Below are 17033 nucleotides of genomic sequence, written 5' to 3' on the forward strand. Positions count from 1 at the left end.
CTCAACTCCTAATAAGGAGAGTTAGAGTTACTTAATTTCTGTGCCTCAGTTTCTTTTCTTTTCTTTTTTAGGCAGTATTAAGGATTGAACCCAGGACTTCATACATGGGAAGCAGGCGGTCAACCACTGAGCTACATCTTCTCCCCTATGACAACTGGTTTTTCATTTGTTTACTTGGTTTTAGGAGGTACCGGGGATTGAACCTGGAATCTTATATGTGAGAAGCAGGTGCTCAACCACTTGAGCTACATCCTCTTACCTGTGCCTCAGTTTCTTAATCTCTATAATGTATTGTAATTATACTAAACTTTATAGTAGTAAGTACTAAATTGATGTTAGCATTTTATTATTAAATTGGAATACCTGAAGACTGAGTGCTTATTTGTTTTCAATAAAGGCTCTCAGGCACAAACTTCCTATCCCTAGCTCATGCTCCAGAGAAAGAAAAAGAAAAAAAATACTAAGATGTATTGCAAGAAATATTTATTGACATGTATAGGATTTACTTTAAAATACTCCAAGGTGAAAAAAAGGTGGGGGGAATGGACAGATTGAACAAGCTGGTAAAGTGTTGATAATTACTGAAACTGAGTAATATGTATATGGACATACATATCATTATCTCTTCAGTCAGGTAGATGAAAATGTCAAAAAATTTTCTTAAACTCTCCTCAGGAAAAACTGCTATTTCAAAGCTACATTTTAAGAGGCAAAACATATCTCTGTAGTGGAAGGAGACAACAGACCATACAACTGTTTATTTGGGGGGAAAAGTTTCTTATTTTATAATTTAGCAAAATATATGTGGTGAAAAATTGTTCACCTCTGCTCTAATCATCATGTCTATGATAATGACCAATAAAAAATCATGCTATTATACTGGGTCTTACACATGGCCATATAACGTAAGGTCAGACAAAGGCCTATATGAATATCACTGTATTTTGATAACAACAACCATAACCTTTGATAGTGTTCATCTGGAAAAAAAATTACGAATTGAGTGAAAGGAGTTCAACAAACTAACCAGTTGCATGAGCCTGGTCATGAGTACTAAAAACTGAGAGAAGATAAATTTGCTTCCTTGGCCTTCTAAGTACTTTTACTTGCTCAGTTTCTATACTTTATAAAGGGGATGGGAATGGGAGTAATCATGCATAGGGGCTTCATAAATAATTGGAAAAACAACTCTTACATGGATGAAATTTGTTTTGTTAAATAAAACTTACTACTAGAGTCTCCGTAACAGTGATTTCAGTGGTGGAGGATGATTGTGGTTAATAGTACGAATATAAGAATGATCCTCTACTACAAGGTGTTAAGAATGGAGATACACGGGGAAAATACAACTAATGTAACATATAAAGTACAGTTAACAGGAATATTGTAATATTTTTAGAGCAATGGCAAAGAAGGTACTATTTCAGTGCTAAGGGTATGAGGGGGGGTATATGGGATTATGGGATTTTCCTTTTGGATCAATGAAAACGTTCTGAGCCAATGAGGGCACAACTCTGTGATGAAACTGAGAGTTGCTGAGCATACACTTGGGATGGACTGAACAAGGCAGGGGATCATATAACACAGTGAACCCCGAGGTGAAAGATGGACTGTGGTTAAAAGTACAAATATAGTAACTTTCTCTCATGAACTAAAACAAATATATAATACTAATATATTGTGCTATTAAAATGATGGTTTGTGGGAAAAATACACCAAATATAAGCTATGGATAGAGACAGCAGTAATATTATGGCACTGTTCTTAATCGTTTGTAACAAATGTGTCCCAACAATGTAAGCTGTTGATGGTGGGGTGATGTATGGGAATTCTGTAAGGTATGCAAGACTGTTTTAACTCACAACTTCTCAAATGAAAAAAAAAATTTTTAAAAACCACCTTACTACAAAGTAACAATATAAAACTATTCCCTTTAAATCAATAATAAAGCTTCTATAGTAACAGTTGCAAAGTAAAACTCTTTTCTTCAATAAATTTCCCAGCATATATTCCATGTGCAATTTTTAAAATACAGAAGTATACTTTTGCAATTTATATAAATTTATAATAAAGACATATTCTATACATGTTCACTTAGCTAAATAAGTATTTTTACTGAATATAAACTTCAGTTTTAGTAATTTTGCTACACTCTCCATGCTCAGTAGTAATCTGTTACAAATGTAATTTCCTGACTGTTAAAATTAAAGAAAACAAAACAATGAAGTGGTGAAACTGATTTTGATTTCATCACTACATTTCCTATGTGTTTCCTCTCTACAACTATCTGATACTCCAGCAAATTTCAGGTTTACTTTCTAGACAGCAGAGAATCTCATTAAAATTATACCTTACAAGATTGAGTGGATCAACACTGCTTTGAAATATTTGCTTTATATTCCACCACTAGGTTAAAATTAGTGTTCCACTGTAAAATATTTGAATGCAACAAGATCAAACTCCCTTTACAAAAATACATGCAGTAAATTTTAAGACAAGTGCTTTGATGCCATAGTGACTATTAGAGGCAGGGTAATCCTTATTCAAATAAACTAGGTGTATCTAACTATTCTAATTAATCTATTTTACCCTAAAAGTTTGTCAGAGCTCAAGTTTTACATCCCAGTTTCTTCATTGACCCTCAGGCTTTAAATGAAACAGTATTATGCTAGTTTGCTGGGTTGAAACTTCACCATCCCCGTGTAAAAATCTTCTAAAATTCTTGTCCTTTCAAAGTTAAAAAGCTATGTTCTCACATAGCTAAGATAACTTTAAATTATATCCAAAACATGTTTGTGTAGAATCCTGTGAATACTGCTATATATCTCTATAGCTCTGGCTTCAAAAGTGAAAGAACTAAAGATGAGAAGGAAGGCTAAACGTATTATTTTTGAGTAGATGGAAAAGCATTTCCTTAGGACTATAGTTTTCATTTGCTGAAGTGAGGTGCACACATTTATTTTGGATTTTTACTTCTACCCATTTGTGCAGAAGCAAGGTGATATTTTTAGAGAAGGAATACCAATAATGTACTGGGGCTGCAATAGGCAGCTATTAAAGACAAGAAAACTTTAAGTAAGCAAATGTCAAATTTAAAAAGTAATCTTATATTATGCCTTAACATGTATCTACCTTATGATATCCATTGCCTGGTAAAGTATTTCAGATTGATCAACTCCAACAACTTTCTTCGCACCAGCTTTAGCAGCAAACATAGAGAGAATTCCAGTTCCACAACCAACATCCAAAACAACCTGGTGTAATTAACAAACAAAAAAGAGATATTTAAAAAGATCTGGTATTTTAAATTTATTGCAATTTTCGAGCCAGATTATATCTGGCTAGGTATAGATCAAATATGGCAATAACTTTTACTTGCTTAAATTGAAGGTATTATTTACTATGGGTTCTTTTGTTGGCCATAATCTGTTGCAAAAATGTCCAACAATGCTAAATTTAATTAATGTTTTATATGAAGTAAGGGAATTTCCATAGACTTCTCAGTAGGGGATTATTCTCTGCTTTTAATTTCCCTATTGCATGAATGGTCTAAATTAGTGATTCTAAATTTTAACAAAAACAAACTTTCTAAAGTATGAGTAGCAGGAAGTAGTTTAAGCGATATAGTCTGATCTAATACAATTTAAAATGGCTATAAAGGAATCAAAGATATAGAATATTACATATCCCCTCCATCCTCCAAATTAAATATTCATCTCTTTTAATAATACAAGTATAATATCAAGTTAACTTCTAGAATTTTGTAATTTGTGAATTTAAGTTGTGAAATAATAATTATTGGTGAAAAAAAAGTAAATAGAAGAACTAAAGTTTAAGATGATACTTGGGGGTAAGGGAGCAATTATTTCTAAATTAGGAATTTTATATGCTCTTCCCAGAATAGTATAGTAAAACCTGTTCAGTTCACAGTGGAAAAAAAAAAAAAAAACAAATCACCAAGGGAACCTATTAAGCAAAATACTTGGAGGTATACTACCCTGTGAAATTACTGAACACTGTAGTGTTTTAAGTCTTTCACTGTCAATATCTAAAATTATATATACTTGTCCTAAAATATGAAATTATTTCAGTATCCTCCTACTCTAAGTATTTGCTGAGTACCACTAAGTGTCAGATATTGATCTTGGTGATGGATACAACAATAAACAGGACCTGTTCTAAAGTAGCTTACAATCTTGTGGGGGAAACAATGAATAAAGAAAGAATATAAAATAATGTCAAGTACTGGTCAGTGTTATAAAGAACAACAGAGCAGAGGAGAGTTTACAGCAGGAGAGGAGACATGCCCTTTTCAATTTTCAGCTACGTCTGACAATACTTCTCTAATACACATGTGTACAGAACTGATTGAAGTGAAAAAGTGTGCTATGCAAAGACCTGGAAGTGCATTCTTGCCATGGAGGGTATTAAATGCAAGACAAGCAAGAAGGCTGGTGAGAATAGAGAGGTTACTTAACAACCGACAGCTGAGTGAGGAAAAAAGCAGTTACTTAGAGGTAAGGTCAGATCACACAGTCTCTGAATTTTATTCTCAGAATGAGATCTAGGAATCTATTATACTGTTTAACCATTATTTTATTTTTTGACTAAGAAATAAATATACTCATATAGCTTATACATCAAAAGGTATGCTTCTTATTTATCCTTCCAGAGAATTTTTATGCATATACCCTCTACTACAATATATTTTCTTTCCCTTTTTTAAACAAATGGCAGCACATTATACTTACTAGGCTAAATTTTACTTTTTTTTACTTAACAATATAATTTAGAGATCTTTCCGTATCAGTTTAAAGAGCTTCTTTCCTTTACTGTAGCTGTACAGGATTCCATTTTATGGCTGTACCATAATCTACCGATCTCGTTTTCTACTAATAGACATTGAGGTAGTTACACTAAAACCATTCAAATTATACACTTCTTGACCCAAGTTAGGGATTGATCCTATAATTGCACTCTCTCATATATAAAAAGATTTTTAATAACATATTAATATATGCAGCATTTTTATTCCAATAAAAAATGGAAACAGCTAATACCTACATTACATATTAGAGTATTACAAAGAATGCTAATAATGAATGATCTCGCAAGATATATTTCTGATTGAAGAAAGCCAAGTCTGGAAGGACATGTACAGTATACTCCAATTGGAGTGTGTTTTTTTAAAACACTATAAAAACAAATACATAAATACATAAAATTTATATAAATACACATATATAATTTTTTTTAAAATCCTCATTTCACAAAAGATGAAAGAGAGCTTCAGAGAGGGTAAGTAATGGGTCTAGGGTCAGCAACTGATAAATTGTAGAGCTAGCATTCAAATGGAGGTGAATCTGTTTATAAAGCCTGTATTTTAATTATATTTTAATTGCATTATTAATTATTATTACATGCAGCTCAGAATAAGGTGATTAGACAAACTAACACTTACTAGAATTAAAGAAAGAACTGGAAATGATAACAGAATAAACCAACATTTTCTAAGATGATGAAGGAATTCGGTTTACTTTATTTTTTTAATTCCTTTTTTGGTAATTCATTTGAAAAAAAAAGAAAGAAAAAAAAAGTGAATCAATTATAACTGTAGATAATAACCAAAAGCATAGAGAAGGCACCTAACTGGGGATTTTTTCAATGGACTACAAATAGAAATTAATTATGAGTGCGTAGTAAGATTAAATGCCACCCAAAGTTAAATTAAATCTGAGTAAACTATATGGCCTGCACAAGAGCTCTGTGAACTGAAACAGTATTAAGAAAGGAAGGAAAGATTACTACGTGCCTGGAATATCTTTTTCCAGCCTTTCACTTTCAATCTATTAGGATCAAAATCCTATATATAAAAGCAAGAACCATACAGCTGCTAGAAGAAAATGGAGGAAAGCATCTTCAAGACCTTGTGGTGGGTGGATTCTTTAGAGAGATAAGAGGAGGACTGAGACGGACTACTAATGGTTAATGGATGTAGAAGTTTTAATTAACTTTACTGTAAAAGTGTAGAAATGGATAGAGTTGATGTTAACACTTATAGTGAGTAACAGCTGGTTTATAAATAGGAATGTGGCTGAAAAGGGTATTCCAGGGATGTAAATGTCAATTGAAAGAAAGCTAGAGAATAACCTGGGGACTGAATGACACAGTGAACCTAGAGGTGGATGAGAACCGTGGTTGATGGTACAGAGGCAAGAGTGTCCTTCGTAAGCTAGAGAAGATGTACATCATTAATACAGGGTGGTGGGAATGTGGAGAAGCATGGGAAAAATACAATTGGAGTGACCTATAGGCTGTGGTTAACAGCAATACCGTAATATTCATGCAACTATGCCAAAGATGTACTGTGTTGATAATGGGGGAGGTATGGAAAAAGTGTGCCAAATGTACCATGGTATGGACCATGGTTAGTGGTAACAGTTTGATGGTAATGTCTCATAATCTGTAACAACTGTTCCACCACTATGTGTTGTGTAGATAGAGGGGTACTGTATGGGAATTCTGTACATGTACATGATTGTTTTGTAAGTTCACAAATTCTGCAATAAGAATATATTTTTAAAAATATTAATAGGGTGGGCTGGGAGAAGAATACACCAAATATAAGATATGGACTATAGTTAGTAGTAAGTTTTTGATGACATTCTTTCATAATTTGTAACAAATGTCTCACAACAATGCAAGGTGGTGGTGGTGGGTTGATGTATGGGACCCTGGTATGAGGTTATGCATGTTAGCTTTGTAAATTCACAGCTTTTATTATGCACTTATTGTTTATGCATGTACATGTATAAGTGATATAAAAATAAAAAAAAAAAAAGGGTGGGTTGGGGGAAAAATACACCAAATGTAAACACTTTGGTTGGTAGTAATATTTTGAGGATGCTCTTTAAGCATTTGTTAAAAATGTTTCATAACAACACAAGGTATTGGTAGTAGAGTGAGATATGAGAGTCCTATATGATAGTATGTATGTTTATTTTGTAAGTTCACAACTATTATTATCCACTTACTAGTTTATGTATATTTATATGAGCAATATACTTCAACAAATTTATTTTAAAAACGAAAAAACACTAAAAAGAAAAATCCATTTTATTGTTTTAAATATCCAATATTTTTAACTATGCAAGGATTTTGTTTAAAGAAATACTAATCTTTACACCTAAGATCATTTAGAAACAGTAAAATAAAATTATTAAACCATTAAAAAAAAAAGGAAAGAAAGGAGGCAAGGAGAAAGGGAGAAGGGAAAGAAGGAAGAAAGAAAAACATTTTAAAATTATGAGCACCCTTTTGTAAAATGAATTTCTACTGTGTGTTACATAGTGTGACACATAAACTATGTTGTGATATTAAATTTTCTATCTAATGTAGAAGATAAAAGCAAATGGAGATATTGGTAATAAAAATTATGGAAAGACTGCTATTTCACACATTAAAAAATAATTATATTAAAATAATTTCATGAACATACTTTGTCATGAGGGCACACAGAAATCATATGATCCACAGTATGAAAAATAGTGTGAATTAATATATAGGTAATGGGCCCTACGCTAATTACTTACTTATTCTATATTAACATATTGGTGTTCAAAAGGTACCAGCACAGAGTTAAGGGCACTAGAATTGGTGGAAAAAGCCCTGGATTTTAAAAATTTATTATATTATTATTAGTCGTGTATTTGAGGCAAGTCAATTAACCTATTAGTTTAAGTTTCCTCCTGTGTAAAATGGAGATAAATACTTGCCCTGATTATTGAGATGTATATTGTGTACTGACAATGAGACATGTTTGAAAGTAATCTATAAATTATTAAATGCTTTAAATATATAGTTTTATATTTTTAAATCTTCTTCCATAGTGTAATAAAAAAGTATCTCAAATCACTTAGAAATATAAAAGCTGAGAATATATAATATTAATTATAGAAAATCATGCCATGCATGTGTTTTAAGGGGTTAAAAAATAAATATAATTTTTATAACACAGTATATTCATGAATAACCAAAAATGACAAGCCAAACTAATTAAACTGAAAAGTTTTATGCAAGTATCTTAGACAAAGTACCAAAGTACCCAATTATAAATAAGCTTTTTTTTTTTTAACTTTGGCAGATTTAATCTCCTCAGTGAGAGGAATAAATAGAACACAACAAAATAATTACAAATTATGTTTTCCATGATGATGTACTTTGTGTGAAAATGTATAATACAATTTCTGTAATTCTGTTCCAATTAAAATTCAGAGGTAGAAAATGACTGGGTATAAATCTTTGAACTAAATTATTTTGCTCTATACATATAGAAGTATTTACAATTACTTAAATTTTTGTTTATTAATTCTATGATTACTAATACTTGAATCTTTTCAGTATTTTCTCACTTATTACAAGACAAAGGTATGTCTATTATTCAGAGGTTTAGTGAAGAAACCTCTAACTTACTTTCACTTAACAGAATCCTTATATAAAGTATTAAAAGAATATGGCTCGAAGCAAAACAGTGATGGTACTTTTACAATTAACAGAAATCAAAGAATTTTAGAAGCAAAAGAGATTTTTAAAAATAATTTTACAGATGAGGTCCAAAGACAGTCAATGATTTGCCCAAAATTACATATCTGGTTCCTAATAAGCCAGGACTAGTGATTTCCAGACTAGTATATGCTTAATTTCTATACAACGTATTAGGGAGGAAAATAAAATAAAAATCTGGGCAAAATCTACTAGAAATATAAAGTTAACATTTTTAATAGTAACATAATTTGTTTCACTGGAAACAAAATAGTTTTTTAAACATAGATATTAAATTAATGAAATGTCCCCAGCACTTGAATACAAATATAAAAATTAAATATGAAAAATTCTTTGTTAAATAAAAAGTCAAATTCTTAGTCAAATAAAAAGTATCTAAAAAGCTTATACAGGGAAGCAGATTTGGCTCAATGGATAGAGCGACAGTCTAGCACATGGGAGGTCCAGGGTTCAAACCCAAGGCCTCCTGACCCGAGTAGTAAGCTGGCCCATGTGCAGTGCTGATGCATGCAAGGAGTGCCCAGCCACACGGGGGTGTCCCCCGTGTGGGGGAGCGCCATGCGCAAGGAGTGCACCCCATAAGGAGAGCTGCCCAGCGTGGAAGAAAGTGCAGCCTGCCCAAGAGTGGTACTGTACACTGGGAGAGCTGATGCAGCAAGATGACACAACAAAAAGAGACAGATTCCCATGCCGCTGACAAGAATACAAGCAGACACAGAAGAACACACAGTGAATGGACACAGAAAGCAGACAACTGGGGGGGAGAGATCGGGGAAGGGGAGAGAAATAAATAAATAAATAAATAAACAAATAAATAGCTTATATAAAGAACTGATAACTATGATAAAAAATGAAATAATTTGTCTTTGGGGAGATCAGCAAACAAATACCATTGTGGTGGTCTGAAACAGTTTGTTCCCCAGAAAAACATGTTCTTAAATTTAATCCATTCCTGTGGATCCGAATCCACTATAGGAAATTTTGTTCAGGTTACTTCAGTTACGGTGTGGCACACCTCAATCAGGATGAATTCTATTACTGGAGCTCTTTATAAACAGAATGAAAGGCAGACAATTAAAGAAAGCCACAGGAAATAAGAAGCTAAAATTAATGAAACCTGAAAAAGAATGGAGAAGCCAAGAGAGTCCACATATGCACTGCCATATGACAGAGGAGTTAAGAACCAAAGATCCCAGCAAGAAGCCCAAGAACATCAAGTCTTTGGGAAGAAAGCATAGCTTTGATGATGCCCTGATTTAACATTTTCCCAGTCTCTCTGAACTCGACCCATTTCATAGTATTTGCTTGAGCAGCCCAGAAAACTAAAACATACCATCACAAACCTTTCATGAATAGGCAGAATTTGGGTCAAAAACTATAAGAGCACCCAGGGAGTAGCCCAAGTGAGCTGGATTGCAAGTCAAACACTGGTTTTAGGTAAGAGGCATGGAAAATAAAAAGCCAATACAGATTACATTCAAAACAATACAAAACTCAGAAAAAGGGATTTTTAAAAATATATAGGTTTTTAGTCACTGCTGTAGTATCATATAAAGCCCATGAAATACCCTTAAAGAAGTATCTTTCAAAACAGAAGTGCGAGAGACATTATATAAACCTGATACATTATCACTAAACATTTTCTTGAACGTAAAGAATGGAGAAAAATCCCCAAGCCAAAGTTATAAATGGCAGAGATGATAATATTATTGAATAAACTAGTGGACAAATCCCCAATAAGGATGAAAGAAGGGAGAAAAAAAATAAAAATGAAAATATTCCTAAGGGAGGAAAATGACTTACATCAATTAAACACACACAGACCCAGACAATGAAAGATCATCTTTGAAATAACCTGAGGCAGTGTTAAGACTAATTGTAAATAAAACTGTCTCAGGTGATATAGCATTTGTGTTTTTAATAATTACAGCATAAACTATCCAGTAACTTTTAGTCCTTAAAAGGGATTGAAGAAGCTACCCAAAATTAATGAAAAGTTTCTTCCCATCTAATAAGATATTTTGACAATTTTCTAGTTTTGTCTCTTTGGTTCAACAGAAATATTTCAAAGTGGCATGTGGTCATTTAAGGCAGAGTCTAGATTCTCTATATTAAATCCCTTTGCCAAATTCAGGAGTTGCAGACTTACTCCTGATAAGAGTGAAGCAAATGGATGAATACAACTATCCTGATGTGAGAGCATTTTCCTGTAGGAGTTCAGTCTTGATCAAAGTGTCAATGCAAGTATTGGATTCCTAGGAGGGTAACAGTGTCTCCTGACAGGACTTGCCAATCCCTTCTGGGCAATAATATTGGCATTATTTGAGGTGACAGGAAGGATGCCTGCCTTCGGATCTATCTGGACAAGTAGCTGAGCCAAGGAAGGTTGGAAGACTAAAAAAGACACAAAGGATTCTTGGCTAAACTGAAAACTTCACTGGGGAACCAAAAACTTAAGCAAATAATCTCTTAGACATTAAGCCACAAATTTTTCCTTAAAAGTATGCATCAATTGCAGCAAAATCTTGTTGGGTATTATGTTTTTGAGGAATAAACTTGGATGAATATGTGGAAATGTTATTTAATGGCATACTGTACTAGAAATTCTTGTTACAACTTTTTAAAAGACTCAAATTATCAAAATGCACACAAATCAAGTTTTAATATACTGTATGATGGGTTAAATATATATATATATGTAGTTTCTCATAAAGGGGTAAATAAATGAGGTCTTAAAAGAAAGCACATAAAATAAATTCTAACTTATAATACTTGACCCTATTCATAAAAAAATAACTTATTTAAATTATTAATTTTAAACTGGATTAATACAAACCAGAATACAAGTAAAATAGTATGTTTGGTATGGATTTGTCTGATACATACGAAATTCACTGTAATTATTGTAAATAAAAATATGGTTTAAACAAAATTATCTGGATAAGAAAAGTTTAACTAAGCTGTCACTGTAATTAATGAACTTCAATTTGCAGGAGAAAAAAAGAGTAAAGTGAGTGACAGCACCAATCAGCATTTCTGTTATCAGTACTCTGCACCACAGAGCAGCATCATAAAAGTCTCCCATGAAATAAAGCCAGAGTAGATTACATCAATGGCTATCACTATGATGACCCAAGAGAGGATTTTTGCTGCTCAAGAACAACATGAAATGTACAATTCTGTAGCTTGTTACTCACCTTGTCTTTGAAAATATGTGGATTTTGGTATATAAAATCTCGGTAACTTTCTGTTCGTACTTTGTCCTAGGGTAGAGAGAGGAAATCATTGTGTTTATAGTATTGTCTGAACAAATAAATATTTTTTAGGTAGATATTTGCTATTTTATTACATGCTGCTAATTTTCTACAGAGAACTTCTGCTTGGGAAACAAGGCTTTTATTTTTTTCCTAAAAGAAAATAACAAAGATCAGAAATAACAACAACATACAGAGGAAATTTTTATTTTTAAGAAATCACTAAGTCAAGTAAGCTCTCTCTAAATTCTTGAAAATGTATATATTTTCTTCCTTATAATTATCACTATAACACTTCAACTTTGTTGTTTAGCTCATATAAATAGGGTGTGGAATCTAAAGCCTAACTCCCTATAGTAGAACTATATTAAAATATAGGAAAGAAAAAAATGTAAAAATTAGCTACATAATGAAAAATAAACTAACCTGAGTAGGTTTTTCAAAAAAGTCACTGATCAGCACCTATCTGATTTATAATCCTGTTCTGTATAAAGAAATTTCAGTAGTAGGAAACAATGCTTAAAAGCTTATAAAGACTAGAAGTAAATAGTTTTAGCCCTGTAGCCCATATTACAAGACTCTTATACTCTAGAGCAGGGAAGGGTTCTTAACCTTTTGTGTTCTGCGGACCCCTCTGCCAGTCAGGTGAAAACCACGGACCCCTTACTAAGTCGACACTATACTGTGTATTATTTAATAATATATCACACCTGCACCAACATGTCCCCCCACAAGAATGACGTTTCTTTGAATTTCAATTCAAGCTCAGACCTTTTGCTAAGAATAACAACCCCTGCTCACACGACCTGAGATGAAGGAAGACATTCAACTCTACCATTTCATTCATGAACAGAACTGATTCCTTTAAAATAATCTAAGTTGAGATACATACTGAGAGCAAATTAAACAGCAAGGGGCTCTTCTGTTAAGGAACTAAAATTTAAGTAAGATCAAATATCGCACAATAAGCATTCTAGTTTTGGCTCTTACACTAGATAAAAAGAATATAGCAAACGCAACAATAGCAAAATGTTATACAATCCATACCCCTCCAAAAAACATTTTTAAGTCAGTATTGGAATTTTTTTAAAAAGTCATATAACGGAGACTTTAATTAAAAAGCTACTCTTTTCATTTATTTACTGGACCTTAAAAGGGAAAATATCCATAATTAATTCCATGCTTTCTATGATTATTTCTAACTCTCTACAAACAAAATTTTTAATCAGGCTTATTAAATCCTCCTCTGAAAGGTACTTCCCAGAAAAACTAAAAGAAAAAGCTCATATTTAAATAAATGTGTTTGTGTGTATACATATAAACTATTTAATTCTAAAACTGTCCTTTTTAAAGCATACCATTTTCATACATTTGTACCTATTTGATACTCTTCTTATACTATAAGCCATGATTTTTGCTGAAACAACAAAACCTACAAAGGGTGACCATCGGTAAAGAAAGCAGTCACTTGGAAAGCTATCACCAATTACATTGCCTCACCACTGATCCAACTTAATCAATAGAATCCCAACTGCTGTCCTAACTCCATGCACTGCTGCTTGACTGAACTATAATCCTTCATTCTGGCTCTTTCTCTACTCATCTATTTTCTTTCATATGCTCACTCCAATGCAATGAAACACAAAGTAGACCAAACATAGTCTCTTATACATAGCACAGCTTCAATTAATAATTGAATCTTTGAAAGAAAAACCCCTTAAACATGGAAAAGCAAGGAAATGGAAGACTAGCCCTCTTAAACCATTTCTAAATATTTATTCTAACAAAAGATTAATAGTTCAATGCAAAACAAGGTAGTAAACACAAATTGAAAATTAATCTTTTGTACCAATTTATTAAAACTAAGAAACATAAAAGGAAGCAAAATAGGGCTCCAATACTAAGGAGCAAGATATAGTTTAAGATTAGTAAAGTGTCATGGAATTCTTCCTACAAATGTATTTCCTAATACAAAAAAAAAAATTATGAAAATGGGGCTAAAGGACAGCAGAAAAGTTATATACTATAAATTTTACATAACACAAAAAGTACTATATCTTTAATAGTACTATATCTTTATGTGTTCATGAAGGTAGACAGGATGCACGAGCTGGCTGCAGATACAATGAGGGGAATGCAGTTATTCCAAAATTACTAAATGACACTGTTATCTGTGATAAATGCTAAGCAGGTTGAACAATGACTTTTGAAAACAAAAAAGAAAATGATGTATCTCAAACTTACAATATTAGCCAACAAGGACACTTCTTCAGAAAGATAAAATGTCAAAGGATTTTGAAAGTTAATGTAGGGAAACGGACTTTGGCCCAGTGGTTATGGCGTCCGTCTACTATATGGGAGGTCCGCGGTTCAAACCCCGGGCCTCCTTGACCCGTGTGGAGCTGGCCATGCGTAGCGCTGATGCGCGCAAGGAGTGCCGTGCCACGCAAGGGTGTCCCCCGTGTGGGGGAGCCCCACGCGCAAGGAGTGCGCCCGTGAGGAAAGCCGCCCAGCGTGAAAAGAAAGAGCAGCCTGCCCAGGAATGGCGCCGCCCACACTTCCCGTGCCGCTGATGACAACAGAAGCGGACAAAGAAACAAGACGCAGCAAATAGACACCAAGAACAGACAACCAGGGGAGGGGGGGAAATTAAATAAATAAATAAATCTTAAAAAAAAAAAAGTTAATGTAATCCTTTGAAAGTTAATGTAACCTCTTCCTCTATCAGTTGTATCTCTAGAATCTCAAGAAGCTTACCTTCATCTTAACTCTGGGAAATAAGATCCTAACCTACTTTTGCAATTATAGTCAAAACATTATGCCAAAATAGAATCAGTAAAGTATCTGAGACAAGGCAACAAAATATCCAAATCACAGTTCTATAAAAGCAAGGCCAATTGTAAATATAAAAATAATTCTTTTAAATATGATTGCTTAATTTCAAATTACTTATAAAAATCAGGTGAGATTACACTAAAAGCACAACCTTGAACAGTTTATATGTGCTAAGGATTGTTTTGATAAGAAACAGAAGAAATATAACTTGATATAATGCACACTGCACACTCATCCATAGTACATAAATTGGCAAACTACAAAATGGATTGAATGGAATATATTCATATTTCCTATGAAACCTTATTCAAGTCATCCCCAAGGGGAAATATTTACACTGCATAACAGATAAGAGAAACCACAGGCATGGAGAATAATTTTAATAAGGATTCTTAAGTGATTCTCTGCAAGAGAAAAGATGACATTAGAATCTTCAAGTTGGAACGTCTTAAATCTGTGAATATCAAAAGGACTTAAAGATGGTCAGGTATGAAGGAATCTCTAGTTATTGATATTCTTCTTTGTTAGCAGCAAAGTATCCAGGGCAAATATTTGTACATTTAAAGTATAAAAACTGGATTTCCCTGATAATTTTACTGACAACACTCATATGCATTATCCACTGGGAGTCTCACTGATGTTTACTTATCTGAAAAACCCAACACAATTTTCACACCAAACACACTATAAATTCATGGCATTTAAATTGACGGGATGATTTTAAATAACTTAGATAACATCCCTTAAAGAAAATATTCTGGACAGAGTAAAATTAATTTCAACAAAGAAAATGGAGTAAGTCAATTCTTTCAAGCAAATTCAGCCTGGAATTAATATAATTTATTACTATAATAAGATCAGTTATTTGTAATGCTAAGCCATTACCCAAGTGTCAACAAAAAGCACAACCAACTGTGACATGTCATTAGTAATGATATGACATTGCTTTAAAGGACCCCAGATAACTACATTTACTATGAATCAGCAAACCTCCACTCCGTGTTCCTCCAAAACAGACTCAAATAAATATATACGTTATTAAAAACCTTTGGTTATTTTAAATGTGTATGCTTCCAGTAGAACTAGTCTTAGGGCTTCCATGAAATAAAAGAATCTTTACAGGAAGGAGTTATGAAGGAGTTTTTTTGTTCATTTAAATAAAAGAAAAGGTAATGATGGCATATAAAATCCATACAAACATCTAAAATTTTCAATATTCTTTTATACCCAACTTTTATTTACTCCAGTTAGATATTTTTTACTTCACTGAGTTAATTACATTTTGCTATTTTAAAATCTATAATACTTTGATGAAATGTATAACTACCAAATATAGCTAGAAACCTAGGTCTATTTTATACGGACACTGCCATTATAAAAATTAAAACTAACAAGATTTAAATAGCTGGTTTGATCAATTTAGGAAACATTTATATATCAACGATTCCAAGTATAAAAAAATTATGCCATAACAATTGTGAAAATTATTTATAATTAAAATTTAACAATGAATTATTTTCTCAAACTAAAATCAGTATTGCTATTTAAAACATAAAAATTAACCATTCCTCTGTACATTAAAAGGCAAATGTATAATTTATTATTCCTATTTAATAGTTGCTCTTGGATGAAAATTACCAGTTGTTTTTCCCAATGCTCTAGTTTATGCAAAAAATGATTTCATAATAAAGATTAATAATGATCTTCAACAGAATTTACAATTACTTTGATGCCTCTTTTCAACCCAAGAGGAGCTACAGAGAACCAGAGGTTTAAAATGAGTTCTCATCCAGCATTTGTATGAAGAATCTGTTTTATTCTAATTTTTATTCAGCATGGATTTGGCGCATTTGAGCTCTTTTCTAACCTTTAGCATTTCTTCGTGTATCCCATAATGCCCATATGAGCTGAAATAAACACCATCCTCATCCTCCTGGAGGTCCGCAATGGCAGCAGTAGATGACGAGCAGGTTCTGACATCTGCGTTCATCACAAAATCCTGAGCAAATTGTCTGTAATCAATTTGAAATACACCCTTGAGACAGGTTTACTGGACCATGAAAAAAGGAAAGGCTAGAGGTTGCAGAAGAGGAAGGGGGAGGGAGTGGAGAGTGATGAGCCTTTGAAATCATTCTATCTTGAGCAAGCAAAAGCTCCCCCTGCTGGTGCTTAAGCAACATCATATTCAAACCGAATTGAAGGCATTCCTTCTGCAAACTGCAGAAGCATTGCCAACTGAAGATTATAGCTCTTTATATCTGTCATCTGAATAAAATAGGCACATTTCCTTTATTTAACTTTATAATCATTATGGTTCCAAAATTTTTTTTAGCAGCTAAATCAATGTAGACTTTTTTCAACTCTCTTAATAGTCTTAAAACC

The 17033-nt window shown here is 32.8% G+C and overlaps 1 protein-coding gene across 2 annotated transcripts in view; it reads right to left on the bottom strand.

Moving 5' to 3' along the window:
• Positions 1-17033, bottom strand: part of PRMT3 (protein arginine methyltransferase 3) — a 155330-nt gene that overhangs the window by 103889 nt on the left and 34408 nt on the right. For both annotated transcript variants that reach the window (XM_012525660.4, XM_004459811.5), the window contains exons 7-9: positions 16519-16663; positions 11760-11825; positions 3133-3254 (exon numbers count right to left, since the gene is read on the bottom strand). In XM_012525660.4, coding sequence (XP_012381114.1) covers positions 3133-3254; positions 11760-11825; positions 16519-16663 — 333 coding nt within the window. The remainder of the gene's footprint in view (positions 1-3132; positions 3255-11759; positions 11826-16518; positions 16664-17033) is intronic.

Source organism: Dasypus novemcinctus, chromosome 10 (assembly GCF_030445035.2).
Source record: "Dasypus novemcinctus isolate mDasNov1 chromosome 10, mDasNov1.1.hap2, whole genome shotgun sequence".
Lineage (NCBI taxonomy): Eukaryota > Metazoa > Chordata > Mammalia > Cingulata > Dasypodidae > Dasypus > Dasypus novemcinctus.